This window comes from Alligator sinensis, unplaced genomic scaffold, assembly GCF_000455745.1.
Source record: "Alligator sinensis unplaced genomic scaffold, ASM45574v1 scaffold602_1, whole genome shotgun sequence".
Taxonomy (NCBI): domain Eukaryota; kingdom Metazoa; phylum Chordata; order Crocodylia; family Alligatoridae; genus Alligator; species Alligator sinensis.
Window position 1 is genome coordinate 2,662,604 of NW_005841976.1, and position 22,191 is coordinate 2,684,794.

At 42.1% G+C, this 22,191-nt stretch overlaps 1 protein-coding gene across 1 annotated transcript in view; it reads right to left on the reverse strand.

Annotated features, from left to right (window-relative positions):
* Positions 1-22,191, reverse strand: part of LOC102386654 (cyclic nucleotide-binding domain-containing protein 2-like) — a 135,850-nt gene that overhangs the window by 108,142 nt on the left and 5,517 nt on the right. Inside the window, exons 3-4 of the mRNA XM_025200837.1 lie at positions 7,259-7,326; positions 413-530 (exon numbers count right to left, since the gene is read on the reverse strand). Coding sequence (XP_025056622.1) covers positions 413-530; positions 7,259-7,326 — 186 coding nt within the window. The remainder of the gene's footprint in view (positions 1-412; positions 531-7,258; positions 7,327-22,191) is intronic.

Consider the following 22,191-nt stretch of genomic DNA (forward strand, 5'->3'; position numbering starts at 1 on the left):
TTGTCAAGTCAAATTATTTTGAGTGATTCTCATTCTCTAGTTGTCTTTAGTCTCTTCTTTCTGTACATTGTTTTTTCTTCATTGGCCCCAACTCAAATCTAGAGAGCTTTCCCAAAGGTTCACCCAAACATCAGCATGCCTGCAAATTATAATGCTCACCAAACTTTGTGGTTGACACAATTGATTTTATGACCCTATGTCTTATATACACTGTTTGAGGACATGTTTTTCCAGAGACCTCTGGAGTAACTTTGTAATAAAATGCAGCATTTGTTTCCTATTGAACTACTTCTGTTGTAGGGATGCCTTCCTATTCCATCAACAAAGTGATTCCTATTGCAAATCTTTGCTGGACCAAGCTATTAGAACTCAATTAACCATGCCTTTATTGCATTGGTATTGTGTAAGTTACCTCTACTTTAGCTTTAAAATAAGCACAGTCAAAGAGGAGGTTTTCAGTCTCTGTGCTGGATCCAGTGTATTGAAGCTGAGCAAAGGATAGCAATTCAGCTTTAGATGCTGCATAGTCCCTGCAATGAGAACAAGAACAACAGCAACCATATAAACACCAACACAAAATTATCTCCATAAAACATAATGAAGAGCACATTAATCTCAGCACCTTGCTTTATATTAAGCAGTATCCTAAGAGGAAACCTTATTCTCTCAACTCCCATCGACTTGCATATAAATCTAATTGAGAGCTGGATAAAGCTCTTCCTTATCAATTGTTCTTAAATTTAATCTCCACAGACATGATTAAGAAAATAGAAATTAAATCCCAAAATAGAGACTTACAGATTTACCCAAATGTTGTCCTGCTTTAAAGGACAGCAAGAATCAACAAACTAAGCAGTAGGTTTTGCATATGTCTCTGAACAGCATGAAAATTAGTATAGTACCATATTGTAACTGACTGTCAGTGTTTGCCTGAAAACTACATCTCCATTGCCCATGATGATTCTCCTGAAAAATAAGTGGGGACCAGATTCTATCTGACCTGTTTGCTGCTGAAGTGGCCTTATGCACCTAAGGGCAATTCTATTCCTCCCTGAAGTCCCTGTAAAACTGTTAAAACCAAAGTGGGCAGGTCATATTCCTCCTTACTGCATTTTGTGATTCAATCTTAAAGGCCAACTTCTTCCTGATATAAAAAAATAGAAGCAGTAATGGATTTTCAAGGATTTGAACAGGGTGGAACAAGGTGGAATAGAATTTCCCATGTCTATTTGGACATTTAATAGGTAGCACAGACTCTGGCCCTGGATTTCTCTGAGTCATTGGTGCAGCTGATTGGTCAGCTCACCAGAACACAGACAGAGGTAGGCAGAAGGAGACATAAGATTTGGGAATCTGAGGAACAAAACATAAGCCAAAGATTTGAAACACAAATAACTAAAGTTAAGCTTCTATATTTATAGTTAGCAGGGCTGGTCAAATCTTTTCCAACAAAACTTTTTTTAATGAGAAATTGTTTTTCCAATTAAGTGTTTTGTTTTGGGGGTTTTTTTACATTGCACTGGGGGTGAGGCGGGGGGGGCGGGAGGAGGCAGAAAAACAATAATCACCTCCTTCCAGATATTAAATTTTTGGAGCTTTTATTTTTTTTTTTGGTATGAAATGCCCATTTTGTTTTCATTAACACAAATTAAATGAAAATTTACTTGTCATCTACTTTTCCAAAGAAAGCAAAAACCCATTTGTCGACCAGTTCTAACAGTTAACTAATTTCAGGGGTGCTTTTGCAGCATAGCTTTTCCTGAAGTCGATGGGAACTGCAATAGCAAAGCATTTTTGTCTATATTTGGATTTAGGTGTCATGCTTAGAAATAACAGCCCTAAGTGCAGTTCAAGTGAAAGTAGCCTCTTGGGGGAAAGGGGAGAAGGGGAAAAGAGGGAACTGGAAGACCACAAGAGGGTTCAGAGTAGAATTTCCTTGTGATTAACATCTACTATATATCTGGATTAAATAATAATTCAGACTCTAGCAGGAGATAATTCAGTAAAGCGCAAAGGAAGTCCAAGAAAAATAACGTGGAGAAAGTATACAGTCACAGCATCTTATAAAATACTGTATTTAGTCACAAACCACAAGGACTTCTCCTACCAAAATTGGGGTGCTTTTTTAAAGCAGAGAAGCTGATTTTTGTTTACTGAAACAGAAACATGGAGATGCTAAGCTATAATGGCTACTGAAATGGCTTCCCCTTCTCACTGGCTCAGCAAGCAGCAGGGATCAGATTTAACTCCCTCAAAGCTGCTATTTAATTAGCAGTAACTTTTGGCTGTGGTCATCATTCTGGAAAAAAAAAAAATTCTACATTCAATCTTCTGAAAGTAATAAGGTGCATGTCTTTATCTAGGGGCATGTGATATGTGAGAAAATATGCCATACCCACAAGAGTCAATCCTAACTACCCACATATAGATTGCTGTCATGTTGGATTTTTGGTGATTTCTAAAATACAGAACACAGTGTGCACCACAAAAGGTTTCACTGAATATTTAAAGGTCCACTGCTAGAAAGCCTTCAGTAAGAGAGTTCAGGATGGGCTCTTTGAAGACCCCAACTCACCAAGGTGCTTGTGCATAGACCTATCATTAAAAGCAGGACCTAAGGGTATAATAATTCTCATCTGTATTAATTAAAAATATAAAATGTTTTCATGGCTATTTAAAAACAACTAAGATAGATAGATAGATAGATAGATATATAATTTTTTTTTTTTTTTTTTTTTTTAAGTTTTCCTCTTGTGGCTACAATAGTCTTAAAGAAAATCAAATGTTGAGCTTCCCAGCCCCAGACAATGTTGAGTCTCTTGTTGCTTAGATTCCTTGGAGAGTTTTGATGTTTAGTTTTTCAAGTTTGCTTTTCTTCCGATTTAATACTGGTGCTTTTTTTCTATAACTAGCACAAAACCTCAGTAGTCTTTAACAGGAAATCTCATAAGACTCAAAGTCAATATGGGCTGAAGGGGTAATCCTAGCAAACTCTTTTCTGTTGGAATCCCTAGGCCTAAAATGAACTTTTGAAGCTGACAAACACATATAAAAGAGAGAAATGGATCCAAATTATCATATGGATACATAATTAATTACCCATGTATGTGTATATACACATGTGCGAGCACATATACATGTACACACTGATATTTCGAAAGATGGAAAAAGAAGGATCATAGGATGATGACCAGTATAAAGTTATTGTCAATATTAACATAGAATCAGAGAATAGTAGGGCTGAAAGAGATCTCAGGAGGTCATCCAGTTCAACTCCCTCCTCAAGGCAGGATCACCCTTGACTAAATCACCCCAGGTAAATGTTTATTTAAGTAGTTAAGGGTCTGCCTATTTGTACTGTGCTAATAGCTAGATCACCTAAACAGGCCCTGAAGCCCATAAACTTAACTTACCATATTTACTCAAATCCAAGATGAGTTTTTCCTCCCATTCAACCTATGGGGGGAAGCCCCTCATCTTACATTCAAGTACAAGTGGAAAGGGGGAGGAATGGTGCAACCACTGCTTCCCCACACACCTGTCTACCCACAGGCTGTGCTCCCTATTGCCACCCCCTCTGCCACCACCACCATCACTTACCTTCTCATCAGAGCTCCAGTTCCAGCTGGTAGGACAGGAAGCAAGGAGTATGAATTGCTTCCAGCCCCACCACGGCCATGCAATAGTGCAGGCAGTTCTGGGGCTGTCTTTGAGGCAGGCTCTGGGGCTTCTGCATGTCTGGCTTGCAACTGCAGGCAGCATGTGCTCTGTGCTCTCTGCCCTGGGCCAGAACAGGGGTCTAGCCAGAACCAGAACTGCAACAGGAAAGTAGGCAGTGGTGGCAGGGGGTGGAGGGTAGAGCAGAGGGCAGGCAGCAGGGGGTAAGGAGGAGGTGGGACAAGTGGTGAAAAGGATAGACAGGAGGTACAGGCACCACAGGCAGGAAGGCAAACAAGGACCGGAAGGGAGGGCAGGGGTCAGGTCACTTGGTTCTCCTTTGGCTTTCCTTTGACTGCTGGTTGCCCTGCTGCAGTGGTTGGGGGTGCAGACTTAAGATGACCTTCCAAAAATTAGATTCTGTAATCTAATTATTGCAGGGGTTGTCTTAAATTCAAAGTCGTCTCGGATTCAGGTAAATATGTTAATAAAAAATGGTCACCGACACAAAGAACTCAGAAACTAAGGAATAAAGCATAACAATTTGTAACTTGAAAATCATATGTTGTTCCCAAACTTTACAGCACTTCACATCAGTATGCAACTTGCAAACAAAACTATCAACACAGAAGCACAAAATATTTGCAAAAATGTTTTATGGTTAAAGCTGAGCAAAATTCAGAATTTCAATCTCTGAGAACTTGTGACATTTTACCTTTTTTTGTTCCAAAAAATTATATAAAAGTTTAAATCTATTTTTTTTCATAGAAAAAAAGAATTTTAGAACAATTGCTGATTGGAATGAAACATTTTGATGGAATGGAAATGTTTCATTTGAGCTTACTGAACTGACCATAAATGCTTTATTTTGAGCAAGTATTAAAGTGCATTTTTCTATTCCAGTGCCCTGCCTCATGAGAATTATAGTTCAAGAGCCTGATGTTATGCTCCATGCCCTCCATTCTAGGTCAGACTACATTTCCTTTAATGGATCCAGAATTGTTCAGCTCCCAGGTCATATCGCAGAGCTCACTCAGAAGGAAATACACTTTAGGAACTGCAATTTTGCGAACTATTAACTCTTCAGGCATTCTTGCCCATAGTTGAAAATGTGATCCAACCTATATCTCCTATTCAGCACCAGATCAATAAAGGCAAACAAGTTTAAATTTTTCAACTGAACTAAATCAAATTCATTTTTGTTTGAAATGAAAACATGCAGTATCAATTGAACAAAACAGAGTATTCCAACTAGAGTAGAACTAACCTGAAGCAAAATAGTCATTTTGGAGTTTTCCCATAAAATTAAAAACTTCTTGCAAATTCAATATTTTTCAAAAATGTTTTTTGTGGAAACTGCATTTTTACCCATGGAAAATTTCTGATAAGGTCTTGTCATTGTGCATTCTGACCTATATATACACACACGTAGCCTTATTATATACCCTTCCAAATCAGCTTTCAGGTGAACACTAAATAATTTATATTGTTAAGCTAGAGGCATTAATGCTTGCCATTAATCAAAGAGCTGCCTAAGGCTGATGGGTGTGTTTATGTGTTCATAATTCTTCTTCCAGACTAACTGAAAGGAGCAATTAAACCCCTTTAAAAAAAGAGAGAGAAAGCAGCAGATAGTAGTAGCTACTGCCCAAGAGAGTCAGAAGTCTGAATAGGGCTAAACTATCTGGTCTGGAAAATGCAGGGGCTAGAGGATTGTTTGGGAAGCTATGAGCTATAACAGAGGCTTATGGCCAGGAAAAAAACAGAAGAGAAGTAGTTATGAGAATGGCTATGAGGAGGAGTAGCAATACAAAACTCCTTGCAGCACAGAACTGTTAGAAAAGAGACTTAGAAAACAAGAACAAGAAAACTGACTGCTGTTGTTTGTTTCTACAGTGCTCAGAGAAACAGTACAGTCTTCATAAATAAACAGGTTTGATCTGAAGCAATGCCTGACACACGCCATCAATTGTTCCTTCTAATGGAAACAAACTTGCAACTCTGAGTTAACTTCCTAGGTCAAGAGAACAACAAGATAAGTGTAAAGCAAGCAGCTATTTCTTGGATGTGTCTACACGTGCATTTGATGCAAGAGCAGTTTATTCGCAAGTAAATACTCCTGGGCAGGTGTCTACATGTGCAGAGAAGCGGGAGCAGATTTGCTGCTAATGGCAGCAAGACACCACCAGGGGGAGCTCTAGGTTCCCCCTGGGAGCTGCCCAGGGCCTGGTAAGGAGGACCAGGCCAGGAGACATCTGTGTCCTGGCTGGGGCTGGGACATTGCACCCTACCCCCAGGGGGCTGCCTGTTGATGGGACAGAGACAATGTCCCCCTAGTCCAGCAGCAGCAAGAACAGAGCATGGAGAGCCTGTTCCCCACCCAGCTCCATGATCACAGAGCTGAGTGGAGAACAGGTTCCCCAGCCCTCACCAGCAGGGAGCTCCCAGTGCCGGCTCTGTGGTTGCAGAGTTGGTGCTGGGAGATCCTTATGTCTGGCAGCAAGGAGCTCTAGCCCCCTATTATCCAATCATGATGGTGAAGTGGGGGCTGAGAGGTAAGGATCTCCCAGCACCCACTCCCTGGCCACAGTCTTAGAGTGAGGGGCTTGGAGCTCCCTGCTGCCAAGGAAGGGGGACATAGTCCTCACTTGGGTTCTGGCAGCAGAGCCTGCCCCAGCAGCAGACAGCTCCCAGGGACAGGGAGCAATCTTCCACCCCCTGGTGGCCAGTTGACCAGAAGCAGATTTGCTCCCAGTCAGGCATCTACATGAACACTACAGTGCAGTAAGTAATCGCAAGTAAATTTGCTACTTGCATTTGCAGGTAGCAAATTTACTCATGGTTAGTGATGTTTACTGTGCAGTAAGCATGTACATGTGTAGACACACTTGCTTACTGCGTAGTAAACTATGCTATGGCACAACCAAGTGTCTGGTGTAGACACACCCACTCAGAAGTTAGTTATTTTGTCACAAGTATTTGCTTAGTAACAAAAATTTCTTCTGGCAAAAGCCCAAGTAGTATCTAGAGGTTACCGCAAGAAGCCCAAGCCCCAATTTAGTACATAATTAAGTTTCATTATTTTAAATCTCACTGTGCACTTACACTTAATATATTTACATGTGTTGCTGAACTGTGGACCTGCTCATGAAAGCTAAAACAACATCATGTGGATTAGATGACCAATATTGTAACAGAAATAAAGGGTTACTCACATAAATATGCATAATCACAAGTCTGAATTTGTTTGCACAAGCAGTTCATAGACCGATTCTGAATAATGACCATACTTGTGAAACCAAGGTAATTCACAAGAAGTTAGATCAGAAACTAAACTCCCTAAATATATTCCTTCTTCCAAATGTTTCTCAATTTTTGATGGGTAGATAGGATACCCATCTGGTATGAGGAGTGAACTCTTTATCATGTACAAATTAATCACATCATTTTCCCTTGCTCAATTTGCCTAAGCATCTTTTCAGGAGTAGTTACATCCAAATCAAATATTAAAGGACACCATATTGAATTTCATACCAATGTTAATGTTAATTGCAGAGAGTTGTTTCCATTTGCTACAGTTTCTGGTATAGGCAGACATTACCTGTACATTTTAATGAGATTGCGAATGACCTGGATGACCAGAACTGCTCTGCGGAATTTACGGAGACTCTATAATACAAAAGGAATCACATGGTTACTAACAATGAATTAAGAAAATTCCTTCTAAATCTAATGAATTTTCTATATGCTTTTACCACTTATCTAAGAATATCTTGTTACCTTTTAAAGAATTAATATTCCTGAAGGAACAGGCAGAGGAGATCTCAGAGTCCTTTGCAATGATCTTCATGAAGGTGTGGAAGACAGGCCAGGTACCAGAGGCCTGGAAAAGAACTAATGTAGTTCCCCTCTTTTAAAAAGCGGCAAGAAGGAGGACCCTGGGAGCTACAAACCAGTTAGCCACACCTCAAGACCAGGGAAGTTACTGGACATATACTAAGAAAGGCCATGTATAAGCACCTGGAAGATTTCTGACTGATCACCAAGGATCTTGGTTTTCTCTGATAAAAAAAAAAAAAAAAGTCCCCAATTTTTGGATTAAAAAAATTAATCCAAAATCCACATTTTTTCATGATCAAAATGAAACACCACTAATCTATCTATATATATATAGATATCTATATCTATATATAGATATAGATAGATAGATAGATTAGTTGTGTTTCATTTTGATCATGAAAAAATATAGATTGAGTTAGTTTTTTTAATCTGGAAATTAGGGATTTTTTATTTATTTATTTTTTAATCAGAGAGCACGTTTGGCAGCGGATGCAAAAGGGGACTGGAAGTACTTCCAGGACCAGCACCAGGCACACGGGGGGCCTCCCTGTGCTCCTGTGGGATGCTCCATCCACCTCAGCATTACAGCATTCATGCCTGGTACCTTAAGGTATGTAGAAAAAACATTTAAAGCTCTGTCTACGGTCGAATTGCTGATTCTCTGAATCAGCATCAAATCTTCAGATTCAGATTCGGCTTAATTGAAATCGGGGATAGTGATCTGAATCAACAAATTGAATCGCTGTCCCCAATTTGGGCTGAATCCGAATTGAATATGGCCCATTTTGCACACCCCTAGTTCCTGGCTACAGTGTCTTGCCCCTCTGCTCAGGGTCACACTAATCACCATATTTGGGGTCAGGAAGGAATTTTACCACATGGCCAGATTGGTACAGATTGTAGGGGGTTTTGCCTTCCTCTATAACAGGGGCATGGCACTCTGCCCAGGACCTCTTGAGGGTATATAAACAACAATTTATAGAAGCAGGACCTTGAGTGGTGTGGTTCCCCTGCTTTACCTGTAGCAGGTTGGGTGTTAGATCAATGTTGTGTAAGGTTCAATGGTAGTCTTATGTAGCATTTAGTTTATGGTTATATGGGATGGCTTGGATAGGGATGATCTTGCTTCAGGCAAGCAGTTGGACTACATGACCTCTGGAGGTCCCTTCCGGTCCTACTTCTCTATGACTCTATAATTGTCACTGAAAAAAATCAGATGATGCTATTTCTTTTCCATTTTTCTGTATATGTGGGAATAGTTTTATGTCTGAATCCTATTGACTCTTTATGGGAATCTAGGAACCTAAAGCTTAGACACTTTTGAAAACTTTAACCAGTGTCTTTTTAGTGCAAACTTGAAAACAGAGGATTAAATCACTTCATCTGTCTATCTTCCTATTTGTCAAATTTTAGCAGGCCAGTTACCAAAGCATTAAATCCATTCTTAATATTAAACACATACTTAAGTCATCCCTAGTAAGCAAACCATCTAAGAGCATACTGGAGAGACTTAATCCCATGTTTAGGTGGCTTGCAGAATCAAAAGTTAAAGTTTCTAGGAAAGGAAGGAGGTTCCAGAATCAAGACTTAAATTTAAATACAGTCTAATAATTCTGCTTAATTATGGTCATTGATAACAAAATCCAAAAGCCAGCAGCAGGGTTCCTAAGTTTAAAATTCCCGTTAAAAATTGTCCATTCCATTTTCCATTTTAGTTCAGAACAATATTTGCCCTGTCATTTGGCTGTTATATACCAAGTCATGGCCACAAAGCCAGAGCTGAAAAAAGTAATAAGAAGAATTGTTGGTGCCACTACTGGTTTAAAGATTATGTGACTGATGCATACAGACTGTCTAGTTGTAGACAAATACAATACAATTCTGTGGCAGTTAGTATCCAGGCTGTCCAATATGAATTGTGCCTACCTGCAAAAGTATTCATGCACTCAATAATCAGTGTTCAGTATTTAAAATGCATTTCAGGCTTGTGCCCTCTCAGAACTGAAAAGAGACCTGGTATGAATTCATAATTAACAGAGCCAAGAGACCTGGTTCATCCAAGGTGTTAAAGACAGTCATTGGGCTAATGAGTTTTTCTATGAGATATTTATCATGTTAAACACATACACTAGCCTCAGTTTTTGGAAATGACCATGCGGTTCATTTGAAATACACATACAACACTGTGACCTGATGACCAGAATATGAAGATTTTTGTGCAATGTAGAAACACACAGCCTTATCAGTCTTTTTATTGTAAGCAAATAGGGATTTTATACTGTCTAGGATGATACAATGCATTGTTTGTAAACTGTTGGAAGGTCTCTTACTTAGGTCAATCAAACCCACCCCCCCACCTTTCTTTAAGGCAGGGGTGACAAACTCACTCTGTACCCCAAGCCAGATCCGGACTGTGGGGTTCCTTATGGTCCACATCTGCAGTCCCCTTGCTAACAACACTACCAAATTTGCTGGCTTAGTAGGCCAGATGAAAGCGCTCTATGAACCAGATCTGGTCTCAACTGGATATAGACACCTCTTCTTTAACTTAAACGGTGGGTCTTTTGTGGAACAAAAACATATCTCGTTATTAACAACATACCAGCTGCATCCTTATGATGATAAGCCTATAGAAGCATAACAATCTTTCATTATTTAGTGCCTACTTCTTTATAGATGAGACAAACATCCCTTTTGGAGTTTTTGTATGTGGGTGGGCATCTCTCTGTACAAGCCTTTCCGTTTTCATCTTTATACTATATCTATAATATGACAAATATTAGGAAAATAATTGCATTTTTGTGAATTCTGAACTCTTTTACAGTTCAGCTGTATTTACAAATGTTTGGCTTGTAAGGATTTGAGCAGACCACAGCTGCACATCAAAATTAAAATCAAAATTATTTTTCCATGGAAAATGCAAATTTTCAACAAAAAAAAAAAAAAAATCAACATTTTCTATAGGTGCATTTGAATTTTGCCAACTTTCTTTTTCAGTTTTCCATCAGGAAAATTGAAACAACAGGTTTCATTTCAAGCCAAACTGGCCTAAATCAAAGGATTTTATTTTTCTGAACTGAACCCATATGTTTTGCTTTTCAGTTAGACATTAAATTGCATTTGCGTTGGGTACATGGTCTCTTGTTACAGGAAGCTTCTGTGTACTGTAGCTTCTTGCATCATGCTCCCATTCTCTCCTGTAGGCCAGGCTTCCTAGTGAAACTACTTTTCACAAGATGCACCTCAGTCCCCACTTTGCCAGGGTTGTGAGGGAGGAGTAGGCTGACAAAAGATCATGGTCCTTGGAATAGACTGGGGACAAAGAAACCTGTTCTAACTCCCTTGAGGCACTCCAAGCAGATGAAATGCAAACTCAAGCCAATTCAACTTTGTTTTTCAGTGCAATGTGCTTAGATGAAATGCTTCAACTCAGGAATGTTGAAGGATTTCATCTTGATTGAGAAAGTGTCAAAACAAAATGTTTCAACTCTTTCAAATAATTTTTTCTAAACTTTTCCTTTCGCAAGATCTTGATATTTTGACTCTTTTGTTTTGATTTAGAGTACAAAAAAAAAAAAAAAAGAGTACAAATATTGGAATTTCCAATAGAACAGAGACTCCAAATTTCACTCAGCTCTGGAGAAGATATATTATTTATTTGATAATCTGAAAGAGAATTTTTAACAAATGTTAGTACAAATGATTGTTCATTTGAAAATTCATACTAGACATTTTTCCCCTTCATTCTTTCTTTGGAAAAAATTGAGCCACTCAATCATAAAGCAGACAAGTGTCCACAGACCAAGCACAATGCAAATGTGGACTAAACCCAAATAGTAAACAGCCCTAACCAACTGTTTGCAAACAACACACAGTCTGAACTTTAATCTTCATAACTAACTGGCCTATATTGATGGAAAATGAATTCTATTAGTAGAATTTAGAATGAAGTAAAATTGATTTGTAGTGAAAGAAAACATCCATTATTAATTGAATGTGGTAAGGTGTGCTTCACCCCTTCTGTTGAAACTGTGCTGCCGTGTAGAATTGAATGCAAAATTCCTCAGATCAGGGAAAGTCCAGTAATGAGGACATATGATGGAAGAAGGAGGCTCTTGGGCTCTGCTCCCAAATTTGTTTATGCATTTTGACTAATGACCTTTTAAAGCATAATGCATAATCAGTCTCTGGAGCAGAAACCAGAACCCATCCCCATCTTCCAGAGCAGTACCCACCTCACTGAGCTATGAAGTCACTTCTCCTCTTGTACTCTTTCCTTCAAGTACCGGGAATCTTGTTATTTTGGCTACACAGAGACATAATTTCATCAAGAGGAGACTCCTCATCTCAGCCTAGCCTGTAGCTGGATGGTTAAGTTGTTCCCCTGGGATGTGGGTTTACACTCATCAGGCTGAGACAAGCCCAGAACCCAAGTCACCAACTGCTTGACCTAGTGCACTAATCATCAGGCTATCACTTCAAAAAGGTGGGTGGCAGCTCTATCCCAGCTGTGTTTAACCCCACCCCCCCAAAAAAACCCCTGCAAGCCAGACACCTATACCCAAAAGGGCAATATAAATGCCTGAATCCAGATCAGTATTTAGGCTATGAATCCTAGTTTTACAAAGGTCCCTGACTCAAGTCAGCAGGTGAGGCACACTCCTGGGAGGCAGCAAATAAAGGATTGCATCTCTCAGGCTAAGAATGGTTGAGAACCAGGACTTCCCACTCAAGTGGTGTAACCACTGCCCTTCTTATGTAGGTGAGCAGTTGTGGTACGCTTATCCCCTCATCCTGCCACCCAGTTTTTGAAGGAAATTGGACACGTGCATTCTTAGTGGGCACTAGGTGAGTTTGGTGCATGGCTACCCTACATGGCCTCACTGGGGGCTTTGGCAAAGAGATGCCTAGTCCATGAATCCTTAATAGCTTTAGGTGGGTGATAGGCATCTAAATGCTTCACTCAGTGGTATCTCTGAGCACATGTAATAAAGGAGCTTTAGGCACCTCGGTAGATTTTCGGGCAAAATTCTAGGTGCTTAGGAGGTCTTGGGTATACCAGGTCATCAGTCAAGATTTCTTGGAATTGCTCTCTTGGACACAAGCAGCTAAATTCTTCTCGAGTCCCATTTCAGGCACCCACGTCCTTTTGTGAATCTTGCCTTAAATACAATACTTGCGGGAACGACAAAGAATCCGAAGCCAAATGAAGAAGTTTGTGCATCCTGGTAAGCCCCCTTCTTCTTACCTGATAATCACTGCAGCTCATGTATGTTGAATATTTAACCACAGTAACTCCAACCTGTGATCAGTGAGATTATTACAGTGCACCCTGGGATAGTCCAGGATGCCTAGGAGGTTGGCGGAACCCTGTGCTGTTTGCCTGCTTTTTAACTTTCCAAACAGGTAACTTAGCCATACAGTAGCTGGGCCTCTTTCATGCCTTCCAACTGCCTTACTACTTGTAACTCCCTTGGAAAAGAGTTTGTAGGCAAGTGAATGGGATGGAAGCCAAAGCAGAGGGGATGTGGGAGGGAGTCAGTCAGTTCAGAGATAGGAAACATTGAGTGAAAGGAGTGCCCGTGGCCCTGGCATGGGACTTGGCGTTCTAGGTTTCAGTCTCTTGTTCCTTCAGAGATTCCCTGTGTGCAACAGTTGCTTAATCTTACTGGGTCTCAGTGTCCTTTTCACAGAGCACTGGTGCCTCCTCTCAAGTGTGTTGGCTAAACATCATTAAAGACTGTGGGGTATTCAGATACTATAAATATTTAAGAAATGCAATATTGTGGAACAAGTATCTGTGGGTAGGGAGATGCAAGGGAGTAGCGTGCTTGAAAGCAGAGGGAAGAGAATCTGTTTAAAGGGACATTGAGAGTAATAGTGATGGAGAGTAAGTTGATTTTCTGCAAAAGAAGCCACGGTCACTCCAGCCTAGTGGTTAAGCCACTGAAGAAAGGCAGGAGACAGGGGCATAGTCTAAAACATGAGCCACATCAGGGGTTGAGAGCTAAATCACCAGATCCAAGGGGAAACCCTAGGGCAGGGTCCAAAACACAAATCAGGTCAAGGTCCAGGTTACCAGATCCAAGGGAAATATCCACAAGCTGGAGTCCAAGGATATAACCAAGCAAGTACAAGAACAGTAAAGCTTCCCAAAGCAAAACTTAGTCACTTGTTAGCTGGCCTAGGGCTTCTTGCCACAGCTGGAGATAAATAAGGAAGCTGCTGTCCCAGCAGCCAGTCAGAAGGCTCAGACTGCAGCCAGCTGGAGTCATTTACTGGGGTAGGGCTGCCAGTCAAAGCCCCAAGCATGTGTGGCCCACTGGGCAATTAGCCCAGCCTGAGCTGCCTGTTAGAGCCTCTGACACTGCCATTTTCAGCTCATTCCTTGATGCATGTTTGTCGGCTGTAGCAACTAGAAAAGAAAAGGTTGGAAATGCGGGAATGCATAGGCATATTTTCTTGTTTGTCTGAGTGCCAGGAAAGAAAGTGGAACCACAAAGAAATAAAAAAGAAGTTTGCCTGGATGGGAGAAAATGTTTAGTGGTAAAAGCAATTTATAGGTTGACACCTGCATTCTGCATTTTATGGAGCCTGACTGGAGAAAAATACCCAGAAAAAGCTTTGTATTTTATTTGAGTACGTTCTGTGCAGGCAGTTTAGACTGTACAGACCAATTATGTGAGAACACCTGGTGCATATGTGAAGAACAATTCAGATGGAGGGTAGCTAGGTTGATATAGTGTATTAATCTATGATTAGAAATTATGACTATATACAATCTGTTGCCATTTCAGCATATGGCTAAGATTTTTCCCTGTCTTAAACAAAGCAGCTAGAGCAAGGATGTTTGTGCTGACAATTTAATGGAGACCAGCATGCAGGACAAATGCAGGCTCAGACATGACTGTTCCTATGCTGCAGTGGTAAACATATACCATTGCTGGGCTCTGTGGACTGTTAGCCAACTGGAGAAAAGGGAAAGGGGACTGGTATAGGCTAGGTAATCTGTTTGAAACTGATAAGTATAACTACCCTTTGCTCAGCTTAGTTGAGGATACTGAGGCCTCAAACCAAAAGCAGAGGCACATGTGAGTCTATTCAAGAGTGGGAGCTGTCTCAGCAGAGGGCTTTACTGTGTATTATTTTAGTTGGGATGTGTATGTAAGAGAGAGAGAGAAGCAAGCACAAGCTCCATGGACAGCTGAGCAGGAGGGCAGAGCTCAAGGCATATGTGGCAAGCCAGTAGGGGGCACTCCTGCATTGAGCCACCCACCTCGCTGCACCCGACCAACTTCCAGGCTCCGAGTGCCTCCCTGGGGGTGCCTCACGTCTGGCCAACCCCCTTCCTGGAGCACACCCACTAGCCTGGGGGTTCCACTGCCACCACCCAGGGCTGGGCTTGATTCTGGCTCTGCACACCCTGGGAAACACAGGCCTAGTAGCCCTCGAGGGTACTTGATTCACTTCAAGAACTTGGGATGCTTCCCTCAGTCAGAAGCACAAGTAGTGGTCTCCCTCAGTCAGCTGAACCAAGGGGACCCCCAAGGCATCATCTAGATCCACTCCCAATAAGCCTCCCACACTAGGTACAAAGGGGAACTTTATTGGTTACCGGGGCTAGGGTTGGAATAGGGTACAAGGTAGAGCAATATCAGAGAAATCCCATAGAGCAAACTGGCATGGCTGGGTAGCCTTTGATCATGCATCTGAGTTACTTCAAGCTATGTATCTAGTTAGATCTCAGGTAGCTTACTCACAAGTATCATCCAGAGGCAGGTGGAGATTCCCTCTGGAGGCAGACAGTTCATTGATCATGAGTTTTGAGACAGAGAGCAGGTTTTAGATGGTTCAGCTCTTCTCTCTCTCTGAGCCTTCCTCATGGCTGCTGCCCCCTCCTCTGGGCAGACCTTAACTTATATAGCCCTTGTGACCTCATTTACCTGGTCCAATGGAGGCCAGCACCTGTTGGCTGTCAGCCAACCAATTTGAAATACATCACTAGTTGCTGGGCAGACTGGCAGTTCCTAGCTCCCCAGGGAGCAAGCCCCGCACTCAGGTATGTGATGCCAGTCACAGAGGGAGCAGGTTTCCCCCCTCCCTCAGGAATGCATCCAGCTCAGGTTACCTAAAGAGATAGGGTAAGGTGTGTACCCTCTGCTGGGCCCATCCTAACCAAACTGTCACAGAGCAGAGTTTATGGGGAGAAACAGAGGTGGCCTTCTGCCACAGCATAAACCTGGAGCAAACTGCACTAGGAACATTGCACACAAACAAGTGGGCCATGAATTTGAAAGTGAGAGAAACGAACAGGGTCTTCATGAGACAGTGGTGTAGGTGTCGGTGTAGGTTCACGAGACAGTGGACATTTGAAAATGAGACAGATTTAGCCATTGGCTGGAGCAAAACCTCTCTTAAAACATCTTCGGAGAGGAAGAGGGAAGGAAGTTCCAGACATTGTCCTGGACAAGCGTGACAGGCTTGCTGGTAACAGGCCAGTTTGCAGGCTCGGAAGGGCTCTGAGCAATTGGTGAGGCATTCCCACCAATCAGGTGAAGGCATGGGAAAGACTTGCCCAGCCCCTACCCTGGGGTGAGGCAAAGAGCCGGACCTGGTTGAGGACTACATTACCTGTCTTCCTGATTGGTCCATCAGCAATCCGGGGATGGAGCCTCCAGAGGGGATAGAAGAGCAGCATACCTGGCACACGGGTGGCTGCATTGAAGGATGGCAAAGAGGACGGGCGAAGTAGAGCTGGCCAGCAGGGCAGAGCTGTTGCCCTGAAGAGCCTGAAGACTGCTCACCAGATGGGGAGCAGCAAGCAGCCACATCTCCCAGCCCTGCCACAAAGGAGCATGGCAAGCAGTGCACAGGCTAGTGCACACTGGGTCAAGGAGTGAACCAAGACCTTGGGAGCCACTCAAGGTGGCTTGGGTTTCCACCCCATGGCACAAGGCCAGGCAGCGGTGCACGGCCAGTGCACAGAGCAGTCCAAGTGGGACCAGGGCCCTGGCATCCACTTGAAGCAGCTTGGGCCTTAAACCACTGGCACCAGGCCAGGCACTTTGTGCAAAAGCATTGCAAGGAGGGTCCTGGGGTGGACTGAGACCCCAGAGCGGCACAAGGAGGCCTGGGTCTCCAATCCTGAGCAAAAGGCAGAGCCCTCGGTGCACACGACAGTACACATGGGCCCAAGTGGGCCGGCAGCCCAGAGAGAGCCTGACGTAGCTGGGGCCTTGGCGAGGGAGGAGGCGACTCACCCAGGGAGATGAAGACCCCCAGGCCCTGGAGTCATCAGTTACCAGGGAAGGGGATTCCCACAGGGGAGGGGGAATTTCTCCTAGTCAATGAGACTGACCACTGGAGGGGAAGACCAGAAGAGCTCTGTGGGTTTGAAGGTTACCTTCATGGGCTATGAAGGGCCTGAAGTGCACTAGGGATCTTTCCCCTTCCCCCTGATCACTGGAATGCAGCTACTGCTCCAGGACAGCCTGGGCTGTTCCTTGGGGTTGATTACAGCATTAGATTGTATTTTGATGTTCAAGTGCCTTGTATTTTGTGAATTAGCACCTCATGTTTTGTAGTTTGTATCTTAATAGAGCTTAAGATTGTATGATCTTTATTGAAACCCATATACTGGCTCCTCCCTATTACTTACCTGTATTCTGAGTGGTGCTAGGATTTTATATTTACCTTGCATGTAGTTCTATGTTTTGTGTGTGTGTGTGTGTGTGTGTGTGTGTGTGTGTATCTATACAGAGATAGATAGATAGATAGATAGAAAGATATAAATATATGCGTGTGTGTGTATAATATAATATGTGTGGTTTTTTTTATTTATATTTGTATTTATTCCTTCCTATGGTTTATTGTATTAATAAATTTGTATGTAGTTAAGTTCACAGAGTGTCTTGGCTTGGCTCTGTAAGGAAGGAGGCAAACTGTGAGCAGCCAGCAGTTTCACCCCACAGCACACTTGTCCTGCTAATCTTTCCCTTCGACTGGAGAGGGGAGTACTTAACCAGGTAGTACCCGAGTTATACAAGCATGATCTATGGCCCCAAGAAAACCTTAAAGAGGCTTCTGGGCTGGATTCTGGATGAAGAAACTTTGAGGTTGTGAACAAGGAAACTGCCCCCATTGCTTGATTGTATCTGAGCCTGTGAAAACAGGACCTGGTGCAAATATACAAGATTCAATCAAAGAAATTCCTGACTATCACCAGTTTCTCTTCCTGAATAGAATAGCCTGCAAGATGCCAAATTATGACTAGACATTTTGGTCAAAAGCAGTGACAGGGGCCTTTTAAAGAGCTCTGTTGCAGGTAGAACATACCTCTGAAAGATCTCTTTTGAGATCTTAGCTGGACCAAATTATTCGGATTAAGGCTTCCTGAAGTCCCTTCTGGCCCTGTTTTTCTGAGTTGTTCTGTGAAAGTCTATCAGTTTGCTCCCTATCATTTGGTAGGTCTGCAAGGTTCTTTTGAACAGTTTTGTTTCTTTGGGAGAATGTAAAGAAAGGAGCCTGGGAAGACAGGAAGAAAATAGGTGTCATGACCAAAAATATGGAGCATACTTGTGTAAGCCATCTTTGGGGAGGGGAACTGAATGTATTACATGTACAAGAGACTTCCCTTCAGATAGAAAAATATATATTAAAGAGTCATATAAAAAACTAAGAGGAAGATTCACAAGCTGTAATTTGTTTTTTTAAACCTTTGAAACTGAAAAATTGCTCCAGGTTTTTAGAGACTTCTACGCCCTACTGGATTGGACCATTCCAGAAGTTTTGCTTGCAGATTTTGAGCTAAAAACAGCCACTTGGGTTCCAAGTTAAACAACTAAGCGGTCAGTCGGAAAGAATCTATAAAAGGAGAGCAGAATGGCAGGTCCGTTTGATCAGCCATCATACAAATGCATTAGAGCTTCTCCATCAAGTGCTGTTCCAAAAAAAGCACTTGTGAGTTTAAACTGATTCATAAGTTGTCATATCCAGAGACAAGTTAGTAAATGATTTCATTGATCTGCAGTCATATACAGAGCCTTGTGTAATTGAGCAATTGGGACTGTTGGGTCATAAGTGTATGCTCTAATGGAAGATACAGGCATAAATTTTCTTCTTGCTGTTGTTGTCAGTGCTTGTAATTTTTTTTTTTTTTGGTTTCCTAAGTTTCAAGTTAACTTTTACTCTCTCTCTTGTTAGGCTTCCCTGTAGATGCTCATTACTATAGCCTCTGAGCACACCTTAAAATGAATGGAGATGTGAACAAGAAGCCAGCAAGGGAATCAAAAAAGATGCATCTTTGCTTTGCAGATGGCAAATTGACAGAGACCACGACTGAGACTGAAAGGGATCTTGGACCTGATTTTTCAAACATGCTAAGCACCTGTATCTCTGCAGTACAGTGCCAGAATGGTTCCCGATGTGTGAATCTGAGCCCTGTTCTTGACTTCTGCTGAAAGCTAGCTCCCATTAACTTAGCTGTAAAGGTGCCTAGTCAATTGGGCTGGAAAAAACAACAGCAAGATGTGATGATAGCCACATCACTCCTGTGTGCTATAGGCTCCAGGTGTGCCTTCACCAAGCTAACCCTGCTAGTGGGCTGCTAGGCTCAGTCCAGACCTTGGACATATAAATTCCAACTGAAGTCCAGTACAAGCTGTGGGGTGAGCAGCATCTATGAAAATTAAGACCAGAATGATTTGGTTCAGCCCATGCAGGAAGCCTACAGAAAGTTTCTAGGTTGGCCAAATGTGGATTCACAGGAATAGATAAAGACCTCTCCTTGACATGAAGATCAATTTCCCACCCAAATTCAAGCCTTGTTTCAACACACAGAGATACTAGAATGTTTCAAAGGAAGGGTCACCAGAACTTTTTAACACGGGCAAAACAATATATTTTTCCCTTAATTTCATTCGTGAAAACAGTTGAACCACTTTGGCTAAAACTTTCCAAAAATATTAAGCAAATGCCTGGTTCAAGACAGGTCATTCCAAATGGTTAAATTACATGAAGGTGCAGGCAACTGAACACAGGGCTTTGTAATGTGAAGTGTCAGCAAACCTTAAACTAAAAAAAGCAAATCTGAAAAATAAAGCATCATACCCATGGATGTTCATCTCACTTCCCCATTTAGAAAAAATTGGTTTGACAACAAATTATTGTTCAAGTGTAAACAGAGCTCCATTTCTCCATGTCCCTCTTGTCTGTTGTTTTTTTGTTTTCCTTTGGGTTTTTTTTAAACCTGAGTACAACTTCCGTGGATTTGCTTTTGAGCCCTGATGGTTTATCCCTGCTGCAGCAGCAGCAGAGACTTGTGTGAATACAGTCTATATGCAACAGTGATTCCAGGACACAAACTGCTGCCTCTATAGAAACTCTGGGAGTTGGCTCCACATGCCATGGCAACAAGAACAAGACCTTTCAGAGAAAGCAATAAGTAGATAGGTCGCCAAAACTTTATGAGTGTATTAGAATATATTTTCCTCAAGGAGAGAGTGGATTTGAAGGCTCTATTAGGCTCAGGGAAGAGATCAAAATAGGGAAGCAGGTTTCAGAAGCATCTGGACCCAGCTCCCAACCAAAAGGACAGGTGACCTGAATATCCTATGCTTTCCCAAGAAATTCAAGCTAAACATTAACAAAAATAAAACATTATGCTCTGGACATGCAGTTTGAGCACCCAAAAAACCCCTAACATCACTCCATAATGCCACAGAAAACCACTTAAGTATTTTAGTGTTTGTAGTCCCACATGAGACTAAGCAGGAAAACAAGACCTGGAATTATCTTTCTCTTTGTGCACCTACATGGCAGTTTTCTACCCTGTGGACAAATACAAGGTGCCTGGACTGAGGATGAACAGTAGGAATACACACCTGGGCTAGGTACAGGTATTCAGAAAGCCCAAGACAAAAATCAGTCTAAGTTGCATGGTTTTCTATAAGCGTTGTAGTTTAGATCAGTAGCAAATAGAATATACATTTACCCTTTGGTAGGAAGAACAAATCTTAGACTGGGGCTCCACCATTTTTAAACCAGTCTACGTGTGCCGAACTTCTGTTGTGGGTATAGACCAGTTTCTGATCACTTATACCAGTAAAAGTGTGATGTCTGTACCTGGCCCAGTTGTGTTACAGATTTGAATTGATTTCTGATCACTTGTACTGGTTTGTGTGTAATTTCCATCCCTAGCCTTGAGGTTAAGTTCAAGAAAAAGCAGAGGAAGAAGCTCCACAAGCTGAATGACTAAGGTATTGGCTTTGATAAAATGGACCCAGTTTCCAGTCCCCCTAAAGAAAGCTTGAACCTTCATCTCACTTACCTCCTAGCACAGCATGCAAGCCACCACTCCACAAGTCAAGCATTATTTGAATCCTTTTCTAGCACTCCCTCTGAAGCTGAGTCATTGCACCTGATGACTACTTGCTATTGGATAAAATGGAAGAAGAGCAGTGCAAAAGTAACTACTCCTCTGGGGCAAAGCTCAGACTAGAGCTCAATGCATATTCCTTGACATAGCAATAACTATCTCACTGAACCCCATATTGCTCTCTTCTTGGGCTTACACATTTCCCTTTCTGGGCTTCCTGGTGAGCCAGCTTCAAAAAAGCACACCAGAAAAGCCTCTAAATATTATTTAGCTAGTAATCTGCCTGTCGGTATACTGTGTTAGGAAATCAAAAAGGTGCCTTTCCCCTTCTAGGGAAAGGCAGCCCAGAATCCTGGTTTCTGAGTAAATATCCTGTTACTGTTAATGAGGTTAAAAAAGAAAAAAAGAGGATCCACCTCTGGCATCTAACATTGGATGACTGGGTATATTTTCATGACGTGGATGCAGGTATGTATCCATAATGGGTGTGCACATATAGCTGCATACCTGCCTACTGTGTGTGTACCCTGCTGTGCATGCTCAGTTCATGCTCACATGCTTGTGTGTCAACACTATGATGGAAACAGAATCATTATCTTCATACTATGCCACTTATGTGGGTAGAAAGCTGCCATTTAAGCACACAAAGGGAAACAATTCTATGCACATCCTTCACTCCTGCATTATTTTAACTCTCACCCCACACACCGGATCCCAGCCTTGCAGACGGGTTTCTGTTAGGAATGACACTTCAGTAACATGACCTCCTCAGAGATCTACCATGTTTTGCTCAGCTTTAAGGGTGGAAGATGTGCCCATCTGATAGTGACTTGTTCAAATAGGCCATCAGTAGGGTGACCACATACATCCTGGTTTGGCCAGGGCAATCCCAGATTTTGTAGGCCATGCCAGCATCTCAGTCAGTCGGTGAAAATTAAAACAAAAGTCCCAGAATCACGAGGACATGGGTCATAGTCTGGTGGATAGGTTGAGTGGCATGGTGCACTAGGCAGGTGGGATGCATGTCTTGCCTGACCACCTGGTATACCATGCTGCTCTGCCTCCCTTCTGGTCTGCACCGCATACCCCTGCCCGCTTGCCTCTGCCTGTAGCAGCACTGCTGACAGGGTCCAAGATTTCCTTGAAAATAATATAGTCACCCTAGCTATCAGGGTGTTTCTGTTCTTATTACTGGAGAGTTGTATACCGTATGTGGGAAGGAGCTGCCTTTTTGAAACATAAACCATATCCCCTGTGACTTGCTTGTGAATCCTGATCATTCTGGAAGAATGTCCCATGAATACAGTGGTAGATTTAAG